The 20,093-nt window shown below is 44.5% G+C and overlaps 1 protein-coding gene across 1 annotated transcript; it reads left to right on the top strand.

The window, feature by feature from the left end:
• Positions 1–2,164: 2,164 nt before the first annotated feature.
• Positions 2,165–17,768, top strand: LOC113428361 (lymphocyte antigen 6E-like). The gene is made up of 3 exons (XM_087962273.1): positions 2,165–2,258; positions 13,365–13,487; positions 14,915–17,768. The coding sequence occupies exons 1-3, from the start codon at positions 2,207–2,209 to the stop codon at positions 15,121–15,123; spliced, it is 384 nt and encodes a 127-aa protein (XP_087818399.1). The 5' UTR covers positions 2,165–2,206; the 3' UTR covers positions 15,124–17,768.
• The last annotated feature ends 2,325 nt before the right edge of the window (positions 17,769–20,093 follow it).

Genomic DNA, 20,093 nt, shown 5'->3' with positions numbered 1-20,093 from the left:
CTGTTGGGTGTCCATGTCTATTTCTTTTCCTTGGATGGTTGTGATAGATTATGCCAAGTGATAGAGCCCCTTAAAGCTTTTCTGATTTATGGAATACAAGCATTTCTAGAGTTACAACCATTCATTTAGGGACCGTTACGACAAGCACAGAAAAAAAGTGACTTACGACCGTTTTTTTCACTGTTGCAGCATCTTGATGATCAGGTGCTTAGCAACGGTCTCGCATTTATGATGGTTGTGGAGTCCAGTGATGGAATGGCTGCCGGTTCACACCAGTTCTAGCAAACCGGTAGCGCCGATGAGCGGTTGGCCCCACCTACCCACCTCTACCCTTTGCTGTGCTTTATTTCCTTCTTTGTGAGCTCGCCTGATTTCCACTCTGCCGCGCTTCAGCTGTTTTACTGACCAGCGCTGAATACAGCAGAACCTCTGGTTGGCAAACGCTTCCATTCACAACCAAATCGGGTGACGAAGAAAAGTTCTGGGTTTTTCAAAACCAGCTTATGGTTTGGGGTGTCATACAGGCACGGCTTCAATGACGGAGATGATTCAAGTTTTAGCATTTTTATTGAGTAATAAAACATGATAAGATGCAAAATACAAAAGTCAATTTGAAAAGCCGTGGTGTGGCAGAGGGAAAAGAGAAGCAAGGGACTAATGGGAAAGAGAACTGGAGAAAAAAAAATACGGAGCTTTGTTATTATGTATGTTGAAAACAGCGAGACTATATCGTACGCACAAAAATGGTATATTGTATGCACTTTGATTCCTACCATGGACAAAGGATTGCAGAAGGTGATGGAGTGGGCTGAAATGGCAAAACGGACCACTTTGATTAAAGAAAAGAACATAAGTACTTTTGTTTCCACTTGGAAACCGCTTCTGAACTTTGTCCTTGATGTGGAGAAGAATGCAACCCTGACTTTGGGTTTTACTGAATAGATTGACAGATCTTTATTAAAAAATGGCCATTTTATATTATTGTGAAAAGGCAAAAAGTTGTGATCTGATACTAATGCCTTATTTTATTGCAACAGCGAGAGTTGGAAGTCAATGCTTCCTTTTTTTTCTTTTTTTTTTCTTATCCTTCCTCGCTTCTCTTCCCCCTTTTTTCTGCCCAAGGACAGAGATGATTTGAAGGCCACCTTGGTCTCAGGATGCGGAGAAGCAACCTCTGTCATTGAGCTGGGCAAGACGCAAAGCGATGTAATCCCTGCGAGAGGAAATGCACAGCAGCAGGAAAAAAGGGGGCATCGTCTTTAAAGAGCAGGGAACGAAAGGAAAACACACCGAAGAGAAGACCAAAAAAAAAAAAAAAAAAGCCTCCATCACAAACCAGGAGAACCAGAACGATCCATTGGAGATCTGGGCAGGAGAGCAGCTGCCTCTTCCAGGAAGGGAGCCTGTAGCCCCTCCCAGTTATGGTAGCCCAAAGTCTCCATGGAAGGTGGGGAGAAGGACCCTGTCCCACGGGTGGAATGGAGCATTCTGGAGGGTCACCCCCCACAGTTGACCTGGCGTTGTGGCTGGAAGAGAGAGGACCATTGCACTGTCATGTCTATGGAGATTCTCCATCATTCCGGCCATGGTTGCCCCAAAGATGCTTTTCCCAAAGACAACTGGACATTTGTGTGTGTGTGTGTGTGTGTGTGTGTGTGTGTGTGTGTGTGTGTTTCCCCCCTTGAAAACGTTTCACTTCTCATCCAAGCAACTTCTTCAGATCTTCTTGAAGAGAAGTAAAACATTCTCAAGGAGAAAAAAAAAATCCAAGGAAGTCCAGCCTGCCTTTCGGGAAAGTAGTTTTGGTACCCCTGGGATGTCAGCCCCTGCCCCCTGCCTCTAGCTAGTCAAGGTGTGTGTGTGTGTGTGTTTCCAATTTTGGCCAACTGGCTGGATAAGGGATTCCAACTGGAGAGTAGAAGAACTGGGCTGGGAAGGTGGAAAAGGCTGGGGTTAGAAGGCATGCCACACACACCTCCCGGCTCAGCCCCTCTCCCCGCGGCTGTGTCTCCGACGCAGGGATCAAGCAGGACGCCGCAGAGGCTGGTCTCCGGCCGTTCCGCAGGGCAAGGGGAGGTGTCACCGGCTGCTCACCCCGCCCTCGCCGCGCGCTCCTTAAATGCTGAGCGATGCAGGCGCCGCCGCCGCCGCTTCTTCTTCCTCCTCTTCTTCCTCCGGTCCGTTCAACCGCCACCGGCCGCTCACCATGAAGCCGCTCTTCGCCGCGTTGCTAGCCGGCCTCCTCTGCACGCAGACAGGTAAGGCTCCCCCCCCCACTTCCCCCGGTAGGAAGGTCGAAACCCACCTGGTTTGTGGCTACGTCCTAGGAAGTGCATCGCGATGCTGCAATTCGTGGCTCGGGGCGGGAATCGGACGCCATCCCAGCCGGGCGGAGGTCCTAAGGTGCCAGGGGAGCTGAAGCGCCCCCCCCCACCATTCAGGTGGGATTCAAAGATCTGGACCACCTGCAATGCCAGGTTTGGTTAAACGTTGGCTCGCCCAAAAGCCGTCCAGTGATTGGGCGTGGTTGTCGGGATCTGGTCTCAACCCGCAAATTGTTCTTTTGGATGGGGGAAATATTGAAAGAACAGATTAACGGAGTGGGAAGGGACCTTGTAGGTCATCTAGTCCAACCAACTCCCCCCCCCACCGGCCGAGCAGGATTTGATTTGATTTGATTTATTTGATTTGTCAATCGCTTACAAGATAATAGATGTAAGTATATACATGGTTACGAATACATGAAATGGGTGCATATAAGAAAAATAAAAGAAACAATAGGATAGGGACGGTAGGCACGTTGGTGCGCTTATGCACGCCCCCTACAGACCTCTTAGGAAAGGGGTGAGGTCAATAGTAGACAGTCTAAGGTTAAAGTTTTGGGGGTTTGGGGAAGAAACTACACCGTTTCTGACAGACGGCATTCCAGTCTCTTCTTGAAAGTTTCCAGGGATGAAGATCTGAAAGCAACTTCTGTTCCATTTGCTTGATTGTTCTGTCAGAAAATTCCTCCTTATTTCCAGGTTGAATCTCTCCTTGTTCAATTTCCATCCATTATTCCTTGTCTGGCCTTCAGGTGCTTTGGAAAATAGCTTAACCGCCTCTTCTCTGTGGCAGCCTCTCAACTATTGGAAGATGTTCTCCTGTCTCCCCTGGTCCTTCACTAGTCTAGCCATGTCCAGTTCCTGCAACCGTTCTTTGCATGTTTTAGCCTCCAGTCCACTCATCATCCTGGTTGCTCTTCTCTGCACTTTTTCTAGAGTCTCAACATCTTTGTTTAAAAAACAAAACCAGATCTCTCTCTACAAATGGCTCTTTAGCATCCTGATTTAGCCTGGTTTAAGCCAACTATGGTTTCTTCAATGACCCTCATTGTCCTGGTGCCAAGGATAGCCCGACCCCAAAACTAAATCCATCTGCCAGATTGGAAAAGTTAAAAATGCGGCTGGGCAGTTTGAGATCCATGGTTTAAAAACAAGCAATCATCGTTTCGCCTAACACGGGGCATAAACCTAAACCATTGGGGTTAGTTAGAGGGTTGGTGGGTTAACCCGATCTTGGATCAGTTAGGAAAACTACAGTAGGGTCACCGGGCAGGCGTGTCATGTGAATTCGCTTTGGTTTCAGGAAGGAAGGAAAAACCAGCCTTTGTGGACACAGATTCGTAGAATGGATGGGATATCGGAGGTCATCTAGTCCAGCCCTCTTCCTGCTTTGCAGACAAAAGGGTTGGCACGATGCCCCTTTGGGAAGATGCTTTTTTGTGGCCCCTCAGTACTGCTAGCAAGGAGGAGTTTGTCCAATTTTTGTATTTTTATAGTTTTGCAGTATTTTATTTATTATAGTTTTATTTTATTTTTCCATTTTTAAAAAACATGTTGACCTGCCCAGAGTTATCTTGCAGTAAAATGGATAAATTGGATGGAGGGACAGACAGACAAAGGCAGGTAGTCCTCAACTTACAATGGTTCACTTAATGACCATTTGAAGTTGGCGTTGAAAAAAGTGAGTTATGACCGTTTTTCTCACAATCTTCTTGACAAGCCAAGTTGATGGGAAAACCAGATTCACTTAACAACCATGGTAATAATCGAACAACGGCTGTGACTCGCTTAGCAACGGTGGCAAGAAAAGGTCATAAAATGGGGCAAAATTGACTTAGCAAATCTTTCACTTAGCAAGAGAAATCTGGGGCTCTCTAGTGGTCGTAATTTGAGGACCGCCTATAGATAAAATCCAGAATTGAGCACCCTTTGCGGAAACTCTGAAAGGCTGCAAATGCCCATTAATTCAACATTTTCTGAATATAGCTGGTATGTCTTATCTTCAGACAAACAAACAGAAATCCTCGCTTTACCTTCGTCTTGATGTTATGAATGAAGCATAATTATAATTATTCCTGAGTTGAAGACGGAAGGATTATCTTGGGTTTTCCACTGCTGTTCCTCCTTTACTTCCAAATACTCCTTTTTAAAAAATAATAATAAAAAAAATTATTTTATAATGTAACATTCAAAGAAATTACAAAAGTAAAACAAGGAAGGGAAAAGAGAAAAGAAAAGTGAGGGAAAGAAAAAGGGAAAAAGAAAGAAAAAATGGCAATTGACTTCCGACTCCCTTCGGTGCAGTAGAATAAAGCCTTAACATCAAACCTCAACTTTTTTTTTTTTTACTTTTTACATGATCATATTAACTAGCCATTTCTATAAGCCAAGGGTCTTCAAACTTGGCAACTTATGGACTTCCAACTCCCAGAATTCCGGAGCTAACATGACTGGAGGATGAATTCTGGGAGTTGAAGTCCACAAGTCTTAAAGCTGTCCAGTTTGAAGACCCCCTGCTATAAGCTCTCAAATTGCTAAAGCCCAAAATCAAACTTTCATGTTTTTTTTTTCAAGTACAAAGTCCAGAAGTGGTTTCCAGGGAGGAACAAAAGTATTCGTATTTTTTTTTTTCCCTTGAACAAAACTGTCAATTTAGCCATCTCTGCTAATGCCATCCATCTTTGACTTCCAAGTATTCCTGTAGCTATTTACGTCCAGGTGTTTGCATGCAACGGCGAAGCAGACAGGGCGTGACACGGGACAGGTCAGCAGCTGGCATTCCGGGGACTCAAAACTGCCCCTCCTTTGAGACTCTCTATCATTTTGTGTTAATTGCAACAGGCCTCCAAACAGGCTGGCAATAAAGAGCATCCCAGCCAGGGCAGGGCATGGGACACCTGCCTTATTTTCCACCCCTCCCTGTAAAAGGGCTTAAGGGGTGGGTTGGAGGAATAGACAGAAGCAGGGCAGCCCGGCATCCTATGTCGTCCTGAAGTCTGCACGAATGCTTGAGTCAGCTTTCGTAAGTCACAACACACTTAGTCAACTTCCGTTTGAGGGGAAAACATCTCTTTGTTGATCTACCTCAATTTTTTTTTTTGCCAATTTCTCAACGCTGCCAGCTACCTTCCCCGGCCTGGGTGCCACCATTCAGATGTGAAGACGGCCATTCCCAGAATTCCCAGAAAAGCAACTGCGTTCTTTTCGCAGATGATGTAAAACTATTCAAAACCACCGACAATGCCGCTACCCTTCCAAAAGACCTTGTGATGACACGGCACAAAGGCAACACAGTCAGATAATCAGTAGGAGTCCCTTTATTAGCTCCAACTTTGTCCCCAATGTCCTTGGTTACCTTATGGGCTGGAGAAAAACTCTCCCAGGAACAACCTTTGGCTGCAGAGAATCAAGTCCAAAACATGGTCAACAAAAACTGTAACTAAAAGTCCAATCAAGGCAAAATGAGGGAATTTGTTCGGCAGGGCAGGAACAAGAATTCCAGATGTGAAGGCATGGCAATAACACAGTTGGGAAGATGCCAGGAACACAGATAAGCAAAGTCAACACAAAATAAACTCATGTTTGCTAAGTGATTCACTTAGCAACTATGGGGAGAAAGGTTGTTAAGTGGGATGTTTGTCTCTCTTAACAACTGTCTCACTTAGCAACAGACAGATAGGGAAAAAGTAGGGGTTGTTTTTTTCCAGACCATGGCCAAATATCTTTCTCCACTGCTAGGTTTGGTGTGTGTCTGTGTGTGTGTGAAAAGGAGAACCAAAAACCCTCACCTTTGCTGCCTGCCTGGGGTTTCGAGCAATGTGTAAACTCTAATATCACCACTACAGAAGGGATGGGACTTAAGTAGGGATTTTGGAAAGAATCTGCCAGCAACTGCAACCTAATAGCAAACAGCAACAGGACGAAGTCATTGCAAACCCTGCCACACCTATAAGCAAACACACACAAACACAAACTCGCCCGGTTGTCTGTCTCATGCTGGTCCCTCCCACTCAAAATGCCTTCCTTCAGAACGGATTAAGAAGCAGCAACTGCTTGGGAGAAGTTTCTGGGAGTTTGAATTGCTGAATGAGAGAGGGCTTGGTTTCCTTCTCTTCCTCCCCCTTCCTGGTTATTGTTGTTGTTGTTCTTCTTCTTCTTCTTGTTCTTGTTCTTCTTCTTCTTGTTCTTGTTCTTCTTCTTGTTCTTCTTCTTGTTCTTGTTGTTGTTCTTCTTCTTCTTGTTCTTCTTCTTCTTCTTCTTCTTCTTCTTCTTCTTCTTCTTCTTCTTCTTCTTCTTCTTCTTCTTCTTCTTCTTCTTCTTCTTCTTCTTCCTCCTCCTCCTCCTCCTCCTCCTCCTCTTCCTCCTCCTTCTCCTTTCTCCTTCTCCTTTCTCCTTTCTCCTTTCTTCAGTTGCACAGAGCCCACACACTCACTTCAGGGTGTGTTTCTGTTGCTCCCCTGTGGGAGAAGATTTCCAAGTATTTCTAGCAGGACTTCCAGATTCTGTAACAGCTTTGTTCCCTAGGCCAGAGGTCTCCAACCTTGGCAACTTTAAGACTTGTGGACTTCAACTCCCAGAATTGTGGACTTCAACTCCCAGAAGTGCACAAGTCTTAAAGTTGCCAAGGTTGGAGACCTCTGCCCTAGGCCATCTGTCTGGTAAACTTGCAAGATATATATACACATCCGCCTAGTCTGTGTTGTTTCTCTGCGTCATATAATATATGTGGATATATGCTTAAATTTGCATTTATTTATCTTGTCATGTTTATGTAGTATATATTGAAAGTGGTGACTTTTTGAGAGCTGTATGCAATGAAATTTCATTTTAATGTATGCTGATTAGTGCACTTTAAAGTGACAATAAAGTTTGGGAGTCCAGTCTCTTCCTCTTCCTCCTCCTCCTTTTTTTCTTCCTCTTCTTCACCTTCCTCTCCTTCTCCTTCCCCTTCCTCCTCCACAAACCCCACTCCCTTGTAGCACTCCTGACGTTACCTAATTGGACTGCGAAACATCTGCAAGAAAACAATCAAGCTCAGAGAGCATCAAGGACCACACACTCCTCCTCCTCCCTCTCCCCTCTAGCACTGATGATGTTACCTCGTTGGGTAATGAAATGTTTGCAAGAAAACCACCAAGCTCAGAAAACACTAAGGACTCCACAGTCCTTCCTCCCCCTTCCTGGTTCTTCTTCTTCTTCTTCTTCTTCTTCTTCTTCTTCTTCTTCTTCTTCTTCTTCTTCTTCTTCTTCTTCTTCTTCTTCTTCTTCTTCTTCTTCTTCTTCTTCTTCTTCTTCTTCTTCTTCTTCTTCTTCTTCTTCTTCTTCTTCCTCCTCCTCCTCCTCCTCCTCCTCCTCCTCCTCCTCCTCCTCCTCCTCCTCCTCCTCCTTTTTTCCCCCACCATTTGCCCAGTTACATTTCCACCCTGACCTTCTCCACTGCCATGAATTTCCAATCAAGGCATTCTTCTGCAGATCCACCCCCACCCCTCCATCTCAAATGTAGTGAGGGCATTCTTCTAGACCAGCCCAGGGGGCTTCAACACGGAAGGCACAACCTTGAAAAGGTTGGGATTGATTCATCCCTAACGCTGAACACCCGCTTTGGAAAACAATCTTGCTCTACCTCTTCGCTAAGAGGTCATTTCGAAAAGAGGCCAGCAGGTTGCCTGGAGCAGCACACGCCCATGAATACCAGCAGGCAAGATATAACGAAAGGAGAAAACTTTTTTGGTTTCATAAGACCTGTATGAATTCAACCACAAATTCCACTGGGAACCTATTAGTGCTTGCGTTCAAACCACAAGCCACATCCAGCAATGCTAAGGAACCTGTGGAAAGCCAGCGTTCTGATAGATCCAAATAGATAGATGTCCCAAAGCACCCGAAGGCCAGACAAGGAACAGTAGATGGAAACTGATGAAAGAGAGATTCAACCTGGAAATAAGGAGAAATTTTCTGACAGTGAGAACAGTCAACCGATGGAAAAGAAGTTGCCTTCAGAAGTTGTGGGAGCTTCATCACTGGAGGCTTTCAAGAAGAGACTGGACTGACATCTGTCAGAACAGTCTCCTAATGGGGGGAAGAGGGATTCAGAGGTGGGATGCTGCTAATTCGCACCAGTTCTCGTGAACCGGTAGTTAAGATTAGGCATAGTTCAGTGAACCAGCAAATCCCACCACTGGCTGGCCTGACCCCCATCCATTTTTTGGCCTGTTTTGGGGCCATTTTCAGGAAGTTTTTCAGGCCATTTTTGGCCTATTTCTGGGCTGGTTTTTTTGAGCCATTTTTTTGGGGCCAAAAATAGCCTGAAAATGGCCAGCCAATGGTGGGATTAGCCCCACCGGCTGAATCCTACCTCTTCCTTTGAGGCGTGGGGCTGGGTGTGATGAACGATGTCACCCACCCAGTCACATGACCAACTGGCCATGCCTACCCAACCAGAGAATCGGTTGTTAAAAAATGTGCAGCCCACCACTGGAGGGAAGGTTGGACTAGATGACCTACAAGGTCCCTTCCAACTCTGTTCATCTGTCGAATAGAGATCCTTGGTTGTATAAATAGAGGCATAGAATCAAAATCATGTGAAGTGTCTTAGTACTGCTTTATTATTAAGCCTTAGTAAGGCCACACCTGGAGTATTGCATCAAGTTTTGGTTGCCACATTATAAAAAAAGACGTTGAAACTTGGGAAACATTGCAGAGAAGAGCAACAAAGATGATTAAAGGCCTGGAAACTTAAACATGAAGAATGATTACGGGATTTGGATATGGCTAGTCTAGAAAAAAAGAAGGACTAGTGGGGACACCATAGCAGTATTCTGCTTTTTGAGAGGCTGCCACAAAGAAGAAGGGGTCAATCAGGACAAGTAGCAATGGGTGGAAATTAACCAAGCAGAGAACCAACCTAGAACTAAGAATAAATTTCCTGAAATTAGAACAACTGATCAGTGGAATGACTTGCCTCTAGAAGTTGTGAATGATCCAACACAGGGAAGTTTTTAAAAAAGAGATTGGACAGCCATTTGTCTGAAATGATATAGGGTTTCCTGCCTAAGCAGGGGTTTGGACTAGAAGACCTCCAAGGTCCCTTCCAACTGTCTATTCTGGTTATTAAGCAAGAATGCTCTAAAATCAAACAATATAGGTCGGTCCTTGACTTACATCCATTCCTTTAATGAACACTTAAAGTCACCACAGCACTGAAGAAAGTGACGTAATGACCTCGTATTTCATGCTTATGACCGTTGCAGCATAACCCCAGGGTCACGTGATCAGAATTCCGATGCTTGGCAACGGGCTCGTATTTATGACCGTTACAGTGTCCCGGGGAATCACGTGATCCCCTTTTGAGACTTTCTCACAAGCCATTACCTGAATATCCAAGCAATATTCACATTACCTGAATATCCAAGCAAGGCAAGGAGGCAGTTGGAAACAGATCCTCCTCCTCCTCCTCCTCCTCCTCCTCCTCCTCCTCCTCCTCCTCCTCCTCCTCCTCCTCCTGTTCTTCTTCTTCTTCTTTTTCTTTTTCTTCTTCTTCTTCTTCTTCTTCTTCTTCTTCTTCTTCTTCTTCTTCTTCTTCTTCTTCTTCTTCTTCTTCTTCTTCTTCTTCTTCTTCTTCTTCTTCTTCTCCTCCTCCTCCTCCTCCTCCTCCTCCTCCTCCTCCTCCTGTTGTTCTTCTTCTTCTTCTTTTCTTTTCTTTTCTTCTTCTCTTCTTCTTCTTCTTCTCTTCTTCTTCTTCTTCTTCTTCTTCTTTCTTCTTCTTCTTCTTCTTCTTCTTCTTCTTCCTTCTTCCTTCTTCCTTCTTCCTTCTTCCTCCTCCTCCTCCTTCTGCTTCCTCCTCCTCCTCCTCCTCTTCTTCTTCTTCTTCTTCTTTTCTTCTTCTTCTTCTTCTTCTTCTTCTTCTTCTTCTTCTTCTTCTTCTTCTTCTTCTTCTTCTTCTCCTTCCTCCTCCTCCTCCTCCTCCTCCTGCTTCCTCCTCTCCTCCTCCTCCTCCTCCTCCTCCTCCTCCTCTCTTTCTTCTCCTCTCCTTCTCCTTCTCCTTCTCCTCCCTCCCCCTCCTCCTCCTCCTCCTCCCCTCCTCCTCCTCCTCCTCCTCCTCCTCCTCCTCCTCCTCCTCCTCCTCCTCCTCTCCTCCTCTCTCTTCTTTCTTCTTCTTCTTCTTCTTCTTCTTCTTCTTCTTCTTCTTCTTCTTCTTCTTCTTCTTCTTCTTCTTCTTCTTCCTTCCTCCTCCTCCTCCTCCTCCTCCTCCTCCTCCTCCTCCTCCTCCTCCTCCTCCTCCTCCTCCTCCTCCTCCTTTCATATCCATCATCGGATGTTGGTGATCATGCTGGCCATCCTATTGTTATCAACAGCCGCACAAAAAAGTACTGCTGAGTTTTGTTCAAAATAGTCCTGTAGATTTTGAAGCCACGAGGTTCTTCTTCTTGCCTGGGCCTCCTTTGCACTTGGGGCCATTTAATTTAGGTTTTGCCGCCATTGTCATGATTTTCCTGGGAAATCTATAGCGTAGCCGTCTTCGGTTTGCTTTCTACACTGCTGTGCACACACTGCTCAAGTGGCTGACACCACACCGTGCGCTGTTCTTCTGAAACTGTTCTGACCAATATGGCCTCTGCCTTCAGTCAATATTGATGAGCCAGCTTCCCCTCACCAGGCCTGTTGGTCTATGGAAGGTATTTGAATCCTTTCAACCTGCTATTACAGCATAAAGCCATACTGGGTAGCCCCCCCCTCCAAATGTCACTGTTGTGTCCTGGCAGACTCGGACAGTGAGGAGGTTGAGGAGGAACATGGGCCAGTCCTGGAGTCGGGGGAAGGCTCTGACGAAGACTCTGTGTCAGAGGCAGAGATGGGGCCAGGGCCTCTGACAGTTATCAGCTGCCTTTGGAGTTGGAGATCAGTGGGGCAGAAGAACAGCTGGAGCCTGTTCCCGATGTGCGCATGCACAGAGCTGCCAGGAGAAGGGAACAGCTAAGGAACAAGGGCCGACTCTGGAGTAAAGGCTCAGGTGAATGACCCCTTTCAAGGGGAATAAAGAGGAGCGAAAGGGGAGTAGTGTTTACAATTAGTTTGTTTAATTAGTGTGAAGATTTTTTTCATGACTCTCAGAGACTCCTTGCCACGTATTTTCTGCTACAGCGTTGTGCTTGGAAGCTATCGGCCTGGCAGCTCTCCAAGCCTGATAAGGTCTGTGGTTGCAATTCACTCTTGAAAGACTGTTTTCCAGGACTTTGTTGGATGTGAATACAAATTCACATTAGCCTAACAAAAAGGGGTTTTGTCAGGACAAGGAGTCTGCTTTGTGATTTTGTGAAGCCTAGGTCAGAACACATAGGAAGCATTTGATTCCTTCCAACCCGCCATTACAGCATAAAAGCCATACTGGGTAGGGGGTCCCCAATCCGCCACCTAAGGATACTCTCTGTGGGGCTTCCAGGTTCCCCCTACTTTCCAAACAGATACCAATTGACCAAAACAGGTAGGATGTGTGTAAAATAAAACCTCCAAGAAATCCCACCCTTCGGGGTCAAAATAGTGAAGTAAAATGTGAATAATTTACAAGAAGAAAAACTAGCTGACCACATACTTTCCAAAGCTGTAAAACAATCTGACCCGTAGTGGTTCAATTTAACTCTGTGAGAGGAGGAACAAAGTTCAGAGACATTCTTGAGTGGTGAGTGTGACAGTCTTTGTAATGAGGGGGAGCAAGGAGAGATGGGAATGACGGCTGTTTAAATGTCAATTCCTCTTTCTGAAGGTGTCTTGTCTGTCTAAATTCCGGTATTTGAGGGGCTGCCACAGAGAGGCAGGGGGTCAATTTATTTTCCAAAGCACCTGAAAGCAGAACAAGAAACAATGGGTGGAAAGTAATCGAGGAGAGAAGCAACCTGGGACTAAGGAGAAACTTCGTAACAGTGAGGACAATTAATCGGTGGAACAGCTTGCCACCAGAAGTTGTGGGTGCTCCATCACTGGAGGTTTTTAAGAAGAGACTGGAGAGTCACTTGTCTGAAATGGGATAGGGTCTCCTACCTGAGCAGAGGGTTGGACTAGAAGACCTCCAAGGTCCCTTCCAGCTGTATTCTGATCCTTGGCTCAGACCCTGTGGTTAAATTCCACGGCACTTGCAAACATGCCATGTCGAGACTTCAAACTTGTTCACAGATCTCGAATTTCCAAGTTTCTCCCCAAGTCTCATTTCAGCCCAAGGGAGAGGAAAAGGCAAAATTCACAATTTATACTCTGTGAAGCTTTCATTCCAGATTAAAGGGAGCTTCTGACTATATACTTTATCCTTTACAGTTAAAAAAAAAAAAAGGAATCATGCAGTACTATGAAAGAATCCGCTTTTTATTCAAATGTGCGGATTGGGATAGGTGCTAACCAGAGCATAGACTAGATAGTGTCAGAATTATGGAATAACAGAGTTAGAAGGGACCTTGGAGGTCTTCTAGTCCAACCCCCTGCTCAGACAAATGGTTGTCCAATCTCTTTTTAAAAACCTCCAGTGATGGAGCACCCACAACTTCTACATTTTGTTTGTTTGTGTATTGTTTGTTAAAATTAATAAAACTTGTTTAAAAAAAAAAAACAATCCTTGCAATATCCCCAGGGTTACATGATGAACATTCAGACACTCGACCACTGACTCGTATTTAGGACGATTGCAACATCCCAGGGTCAAATGCGACCCCCCTTTTGTGACCTTCCGATAAGCAAAGTCATTGAGGAGGGGGAAACATTTAACAACCAAGTTATTCACTTAACGACTTCCGTGATTTGACTTCAAGAAGGTTGTGGGCAAGAATGGCTGCCGAATGGGGCAAGGCTCCCTTAACAAATGTCTCACTTAGCAACGGAAGTTTGGGGCTCAGTTGTCCTCCTACGTTTGAGAGCTACCTGCATTCCCATTTATCTATTTATTTTTATTTTACGATTTTTGTAAAACTTGGCAAAATTTGCCCGGGTGTCTCTGTTCATTTCATGATGTGACTTTATAATGCAAGGGTCTTTGCTTCTTTCTGTGTGCCCCCTTAGCAATGTCTTCGCTCATATGCTTCACATGTGACAAAGTGGACCATAACAACAAGTGCATCGACCTAAAGGTCTGTGATGACACCGATCGCTACTGCTATACAAAATATTTTGGTAGAGGTTCTGGTAAGTGATTTTTATCCCTGTGGGGACTTTTCACTCTAGAATTGCAAGCAAAATGCTTCTTTTACAATGGAATGGAATAGGACAGGATATAGGATATGTGACGTAGAAAATATGAATGGAATAGAAAATATGAATGGAATAGAAAATAGGATAGGATAGGATACAGGATATAGAAAATATGGAATGGAGTGGCATAGAATATAGAATAGAATAGAAAATAGGATAGGATAGGATATAGGATATAGAAAATATGGAATGAAATAGAATAGGATAGCATAGGAAAGGATAGGATAGGATAGGATATAGGATGTAGAAAATATGGAATGGAATGGAATAGAAAATAGGATAGGATAGGATATAGGATATAGAAAATATGGAATGGAGTGGAATAGAATATAGAATAGAATAGAAAATAGGATAGGATAGGATATAGGATATAGAAAATATGGAATGAAATAGAATAGGATAGCATAGGAAAGGATAGGATAGGATATAGGATGTAGAAAATATGGAATGGAATGGAATAGAAAATAGAATAGAATAGGATATAGGATATAGAAAATATGGAATGAAATAGAATAGGATAGCATAGGAAATGATAGGATAGGATATAGAAAATATGGAATGAAATAGAATAGGATAGCATAGAAAAGGATAGGATAGGATATAGGATATGTGACGTAGAAAATATGAATGGAATAGAAAATAGGATAGGATAGGATACAGGATATAGAAAATATGGAATGGAGTGGAATCGAATATAGAATAGAATAGAAAATAGAATAGGATAGGAAATAGGATATAGAAAATATGGAATGAAATAGAATAGGATAGCATAGGAAAGGATAGGATAGGATATAGGATATAGAAAATATGGAATGGAATGTAATAGAAAATAGAATAGGATAGGTTATAGGATATAGAAAATATGGAATGAAATAGAATAGAAAATAGTCTTATTTTAAGCTTGATCAAATAAACCAACTTTGTATCCTTTCCTTTTCTAATTTTAGTTATAATAGTTGTTGTTTTTTTAAAAAGTAGTTGAGTTCTTCTTCCAAAGAGTTGGCAGCCAGAACACCCAGACTTATGATTTCAATTAGCTACTCTTGAAAAAAAATAAAATTAAATCATCATTATCTCCTTTTAATGAGCCCATAATCCCTTGCGGGGTGGAGTCAGGGCAACTGAATGAAACAGAGTGTTTTAATGGCCAGTTGCCCTTCCTGTCGCCAATGCGGAGTTTTGTTCAGCAGATATATTCTCATTGTGCCCAGAGAGAAAAAAAATCTGCCTCTGCCTAGGATCGAACTCACAGCCTCCTGATGGTGAGGCGAGAGCTCTACCTCTAGGCCACCACACCCCCAAAAAATAAAGTTAAATGATGGAGACAAAACAATCATGTTAATTTTCTTCCTCTCCTGTAGGTGAAGGCCACAAGGAAATGATCAGCAAAGGATGTTCTGCCGAATGTCCTGAAGTAGGGTTTGATATCGGCGTGATGGCTTTCTCAGTGAAATGCTGTCAACATTCCTTCTGCAACACAAGTGGTGCCATCAGTGTGAAAAAGAGCTCCTTGTTGCTGTTGGTGGGCACCTTGGCCAGTGTCTTCTACATCATTGGAGTCAATCTGTGATGAGAGACTACATGAGCTCATGGCAGCTCCACCAGGGAGGACTCGAACCTATCCTGGAAAATTGTAGGTTAAAAAGAATTTCCCTCTTGCTTCTTGGCTCTGCCTTCAATTCTTTCAACTAATAATCCAAGCCTAGTCCTTGGTTCGGTTGTGTCCGATTTACATGGACTGTTTCTTGGGTCAAGGGCCTGATTCTCCTTTCTTCCCCAATCATGATTTTGCAGGTGTTTTGTAATTTCTCTGCAATTGCTCCTTGCGAACGCCAACCCACATGAGTTGACCAAAGTTATGGGCAGCGGATATCAAGATGCATGATTATAGAGTTGAGAAACAGCCCTGTGGTTGGTGATTTATCCCAGTGGCCCCCAACCTTTTTTGTACCACGGCCCGGTACAAAATGTACAAAATGATCCATGGACCGGTACCGGCATCAGCACGCACGATCAAGGCAAGGCGAGCTGAGCGACCGGCCAGCCAGCTGTCCCCCGCTTCTCCCTGCCACCTTCAACTCCTCCTTTGTACCTTCTCGCGGTCGATGGGCTTTTCGGGCTCTTTCTTAATCTCCTCCTGAGTAACGCGAGACTCCACCACCATCGGGACGGCTCTTCGTTCGAAGCCGCCCCCCCCTTCGACGAAACTAAGGCGCGAGGATTCCTTCAGCACCCAAACGCCGCTTTCCAACCGACGACCGACAAGCACACCCGGAAGCATTTTCTCAAGCGCCATCAAAACAAAATGGTGGCGCCCAAGCAAAATAGGTAGCCCGGTACAAAATGATCCACGGATCGGTACCGGTCCGGGGCCCAGTGGTTGGGGACCCCTGATTTATCCCTCCTGGGGGGGAGAACCTCAACCCTTCCTTCCTGCTTGAAACAACCTTGCTTGCAAGGAAATTCACTTTTGGGAGGGTTGGGTTTGATGATTCCAGCTTGCTTACTTTATACTTGGAGCTTGGTAAGATCAATTGTTGTTAAGCTTGGCTGTTCCGAACACCAAGGGAGCAGTGGTGGTATTTCACCAGGTTCAGCCCGGTTCTGCCGAGCCGGTAGCGGCGATGAGCAGCGGAGACCAAACCGGTTCTCTCTACTGTTCTGTTGTTGGGCCCGCCCACCTGGGCTCCCATACTCACTTTTACCCTCCGCTTTTGAAGCGCAGCTGCTTTGCGCGGCACAGAACAGTGCTACGCGGCAGCTGCTGAAGCAACTAGGAGAGTGCAGGCTTGCAGGAGTTGAGTTGGAACCCCTCTGTGCCTGCGCAAAGTGCGTGTTTGGCATGTGCACACATGCAAAGTGTGTGCGCATGCACAACGCGCGGCCACCAAGCCATGCCCACTGAACCGGTGGCCAAAGTTTTTGAATCCCACCACTGCAAGGGAGTATATTTCACGTGTAGTCCATTGTGTAGGAATGAATGCCTAGTTTCACACAATCCAAAGTTTGTAGAATAAATTGCCTGGACTCACGCCACGTGCTGAGCCCTAAAACACAACGTACAGTTGACGAGGATTGGGTTTACATGCAACATTCAGCCATGCTGGATTGGGTATGGTCTTCCGCTGGTTGGGTTCATGGTTGAATAAGGGTTTGTTTTATTTAGAGAAGGTGAAAGGAGCTTTTCTCAATGATACCGCCCAGAATCACACAGTATTAAGATGGGCAGCATATAATAAATAAATATATTTATTTATACATATTGATATCTATATCTGTATCTAACTGTATGGGATGTGGCCAGTGCCATGTTTTTCCTGAATCAGTTGACCGCATATAAATCATTTGGCAAAAGCCACATTTTGTACAGGTAAAGCACTGTAAAGCTGCATATAAGCGCTATTGCTATTATTTTGGCTTAGCGATATTGGTTAATTTTCACAAGGGGTACTGCATTCTAGAGGTGGAATCTATATAAGGAAAGTAGACCCCCCACATGGAAAGTAATCAGTACAGATTTCATTCACTCTGTGTAGAACATTCTCTGAATAATTCCTTGGATTTTGACCATTTTGGGACATTAGGCAGCCCCTCAAGATTTACTTAGAAGTAATTCAGGTGTTTTCAATATTGAGACACCTCTGGTGAGCTGCACCTTTAAAGTTGAAGCTTCTTTTTCTAAAATGCCCAGATTTTTCCCTATCCAGAATAGCAATAACACTCAGACTTATATACCGCTTCACAGTGCTTTTATGGCCCTCTCTAAGAGGTTTATAGAGTCAGCATATTGTCCCCAACAATCTGGGTCCTCATTTTACCCACCTTAGAAGGATGGAAAGCAGAGTCCAGGAAGGATTCGAACTGCCAAATTGCAGGCAGTCGGCAGGCAGCAGAAGTAATCTGCAGTACTACACTCTAACCACTGTGCCACCACGGCTCCATAGGGGGAAAGTAATCCAAATTGGGAAAATAAGAACACCGTTCAAACAATCAATTACATTTTCTCTCTTTCCCTTAAACCTTTGTAAAGTGTGTATTTTTCATAATGCTCCCAAACTGAATAATGTTAATCATAAAAAGGAAATTAAACCTTCCTTGCAATTTGTCTTTCTGTGTGTGTGGGGTGAATGGGGCATGTTGTTGAGCTTTAAATAACCACCTTGTTTGATGCAGATTGGTTTTACAATGACCAGATTAGGATGACTAGTGAAGGAAATCGTCTAGACTCTTGGGGATATTTGTGGAGGGAAAAATAGAAAATTAGTTTTATTGTAACTACTTTATCTTGCTTACAAATTTATAGTATAGGCTAACAGGTGAAACCAATGTTTTTCAACCTTGGCAAATTTAAGATGTATGCACTTCAAGTCCAAAGAATTGAAGCTGGCTGGGAAATTGTGTAAGTCGAAGTCCACACAACTTAGAATTCTGTGAGTTGAAGTCCAAACATCTTAGAATTCTGGGAGTTGAAGTCAAAACACATTAGAATTCTGTGAATTGAAGTCCAAACATCTTAGAATTCTGAGAGGTGAAGTCCACACATTTTAAAAGTTGGAGAGGCTGAGAAACAATGTGTTAACCTACTTGCTGAATTAAACAATTATCTGGGTTTGTGCAATGCATTGGATTGTAAATGAACCAAATGGATGGCTAGTTAAGTTTCCAAGAAGCTCAACCTGGATTAACATTAGCCAAGTTTAGCACTTTGCACAACAACTTTTATTATTATTTACCTGTTCATGAAGGTGGGGAAAAACAAATAAAATTGCAACAATATAAACATAAAAATAAAATAACGTTATTTTTTTTTTTTTACAAACGAATAAAGCTGTTTTAAAAGCAGGTAATAAATCTTTGCTTGTCTTATGTTTCTTCCTACCCAGAAAGTCTTTAAAGTACAGGTGTGCAGTTGTGCCTTTCAATGAAATTATTATACAGGTAGTCCTTGACTTGTGACCACAACTGAGCCCAAAAATTTCTGTTGTTAAGTAAGACATTTGTTAAGTCAGACATGATTTTCCATCCTTGCCCTGCCTTTAGGTGCTTTGGGACAGGGGCAGGGGTGGGCTGCTAATGGTTTGCACCGGTTTGGGTGAACCGGATGTTAATTTTACATCTGGTTCGCTGAACAGGTAGTTGCAATGATTGGCTGGCCTCACCCACATTCACCCCGCCTCGCCTCTCTCAGGAATCTCCACGTGGCCCAATTTGGATCCCAGGTAGGTGTAAGGCCTGTACAGAGGGCTCGGGGAGGGTGAAAAATGGGCCTCCTAGGTTGTCAACTGGTGGGCCGCAGCCCACTGGTGGGCTGTGAGAAAATTTTGGTGGGCCGCAGAGAAATCTCACCCCCAGAGCACCCCCACAAAGCAATTAATCCAGGCTGTGCAGAAACACAAGGCTGCGCTGCCCACATGGCCCGTGGGAACCCTCCCTGCCCACTCACTCCTTACCTGGTGAACTTACCTGCTAAATTGCTATTTTTCCTTTTTCCGACCATCATCTGTTCTGCTGTGCTGGGAGATTTAGATTAGCTAGGAAGCAGGAAATGGTTGGATTTCTTGCTTTCTAGCTAGTCTTTAGATCTCCGGCTCTGCTTGTAAGTACAGCCGAACCTCCCTTAGGACTGAAGGTTTGCTTTCAAGTAAATTCAGTGCAGACTCACAGCAAGCACATTTGAGAGACTGAGCTAGCCGATGACAGATAGATAGATCACTGAATGATTCTGTGAGCAACTCAGTCTGCCTGCTTTGCCTGCTTTTGGGTAAAAGTTGCTCTTTTTTTAAATAAAAAATTCAATATTTACATGCAGGGTGCGTTGTGAGTTAATTTTGTGAGTTTGCTTGAAAGCAAATTTTATGTGAAAGACTCAGGTAGCAGATTGCATAAAGATAGATCTCTGAATGAATCTGTGATTCTGTGAGCAACTCAACCTGCCTGCCTGCTTTGCCTGATTTTGGGTAAAAGTTGCTCTTTTTTTAAATAAAAAAATCAATACAACCCATGCCCAGCCAGTCACATGACCACCAAGCCACACCCACAAATTAGGCCATGCCCACAGAATCAGTTAGTGGTCCCAGGGACCTAAAATTATGAGTTTGGTGGTCCCTGAGGTCCAAAAGGTTGGCGACCCGTCCTAGAGAGTCTGGAAAGCCAGAAGCAGGCCCATTTCCAGCCTCTAGGAGCCCGGGGAGGCCGTTTTTGCCCTCCCAGAGGCTTGAGGAAAGCCCCCGGAACCTGGGGAAGATGAAAAATAGGCCTCCCAGAGGCTCCAGAAGGCCAGAAACAGGCCCGTTTCCAGCCTCTAGAGGGCCTCCGGAGCCCAGGGAGCCCATTTTCGCCCTCTTGGAAGCTCGAAGCCTCCGGAGCCTGGGGAGGGTGAAAACAGCCCCCCCTGCCATGGTGCAGGAGGCCGACTAGGCCCCGTCTACCATGGCCACACCCACCCAGCAACCGGGCAGAGAATTGGTTGCTAAATTTTTTGAAGCCCATCCCTGGATCAGTGGTCCCCAACCTGCAGGCCACAACCTGGTATTGGGCTGC

This window comes from Notechis scutatus, chromosome 3, assembly GCF_049901735.1.
Source record: "Notechis scutatus isolate UNSWTSFEM ecotype Mainland chromosome 3, rNotScu1.2, whole genome shotgun sequence".
NCBI classification, from domain to species: domain Eukaryota; kingdom Metazoa; phylum Chordata; class Lepidosauria; order Squamata; family Elapidae; genus Notechis; species Notechis scutatus.
This window is presented reverse-complemented; position numbering and strand designations above follow the sequence as displayed.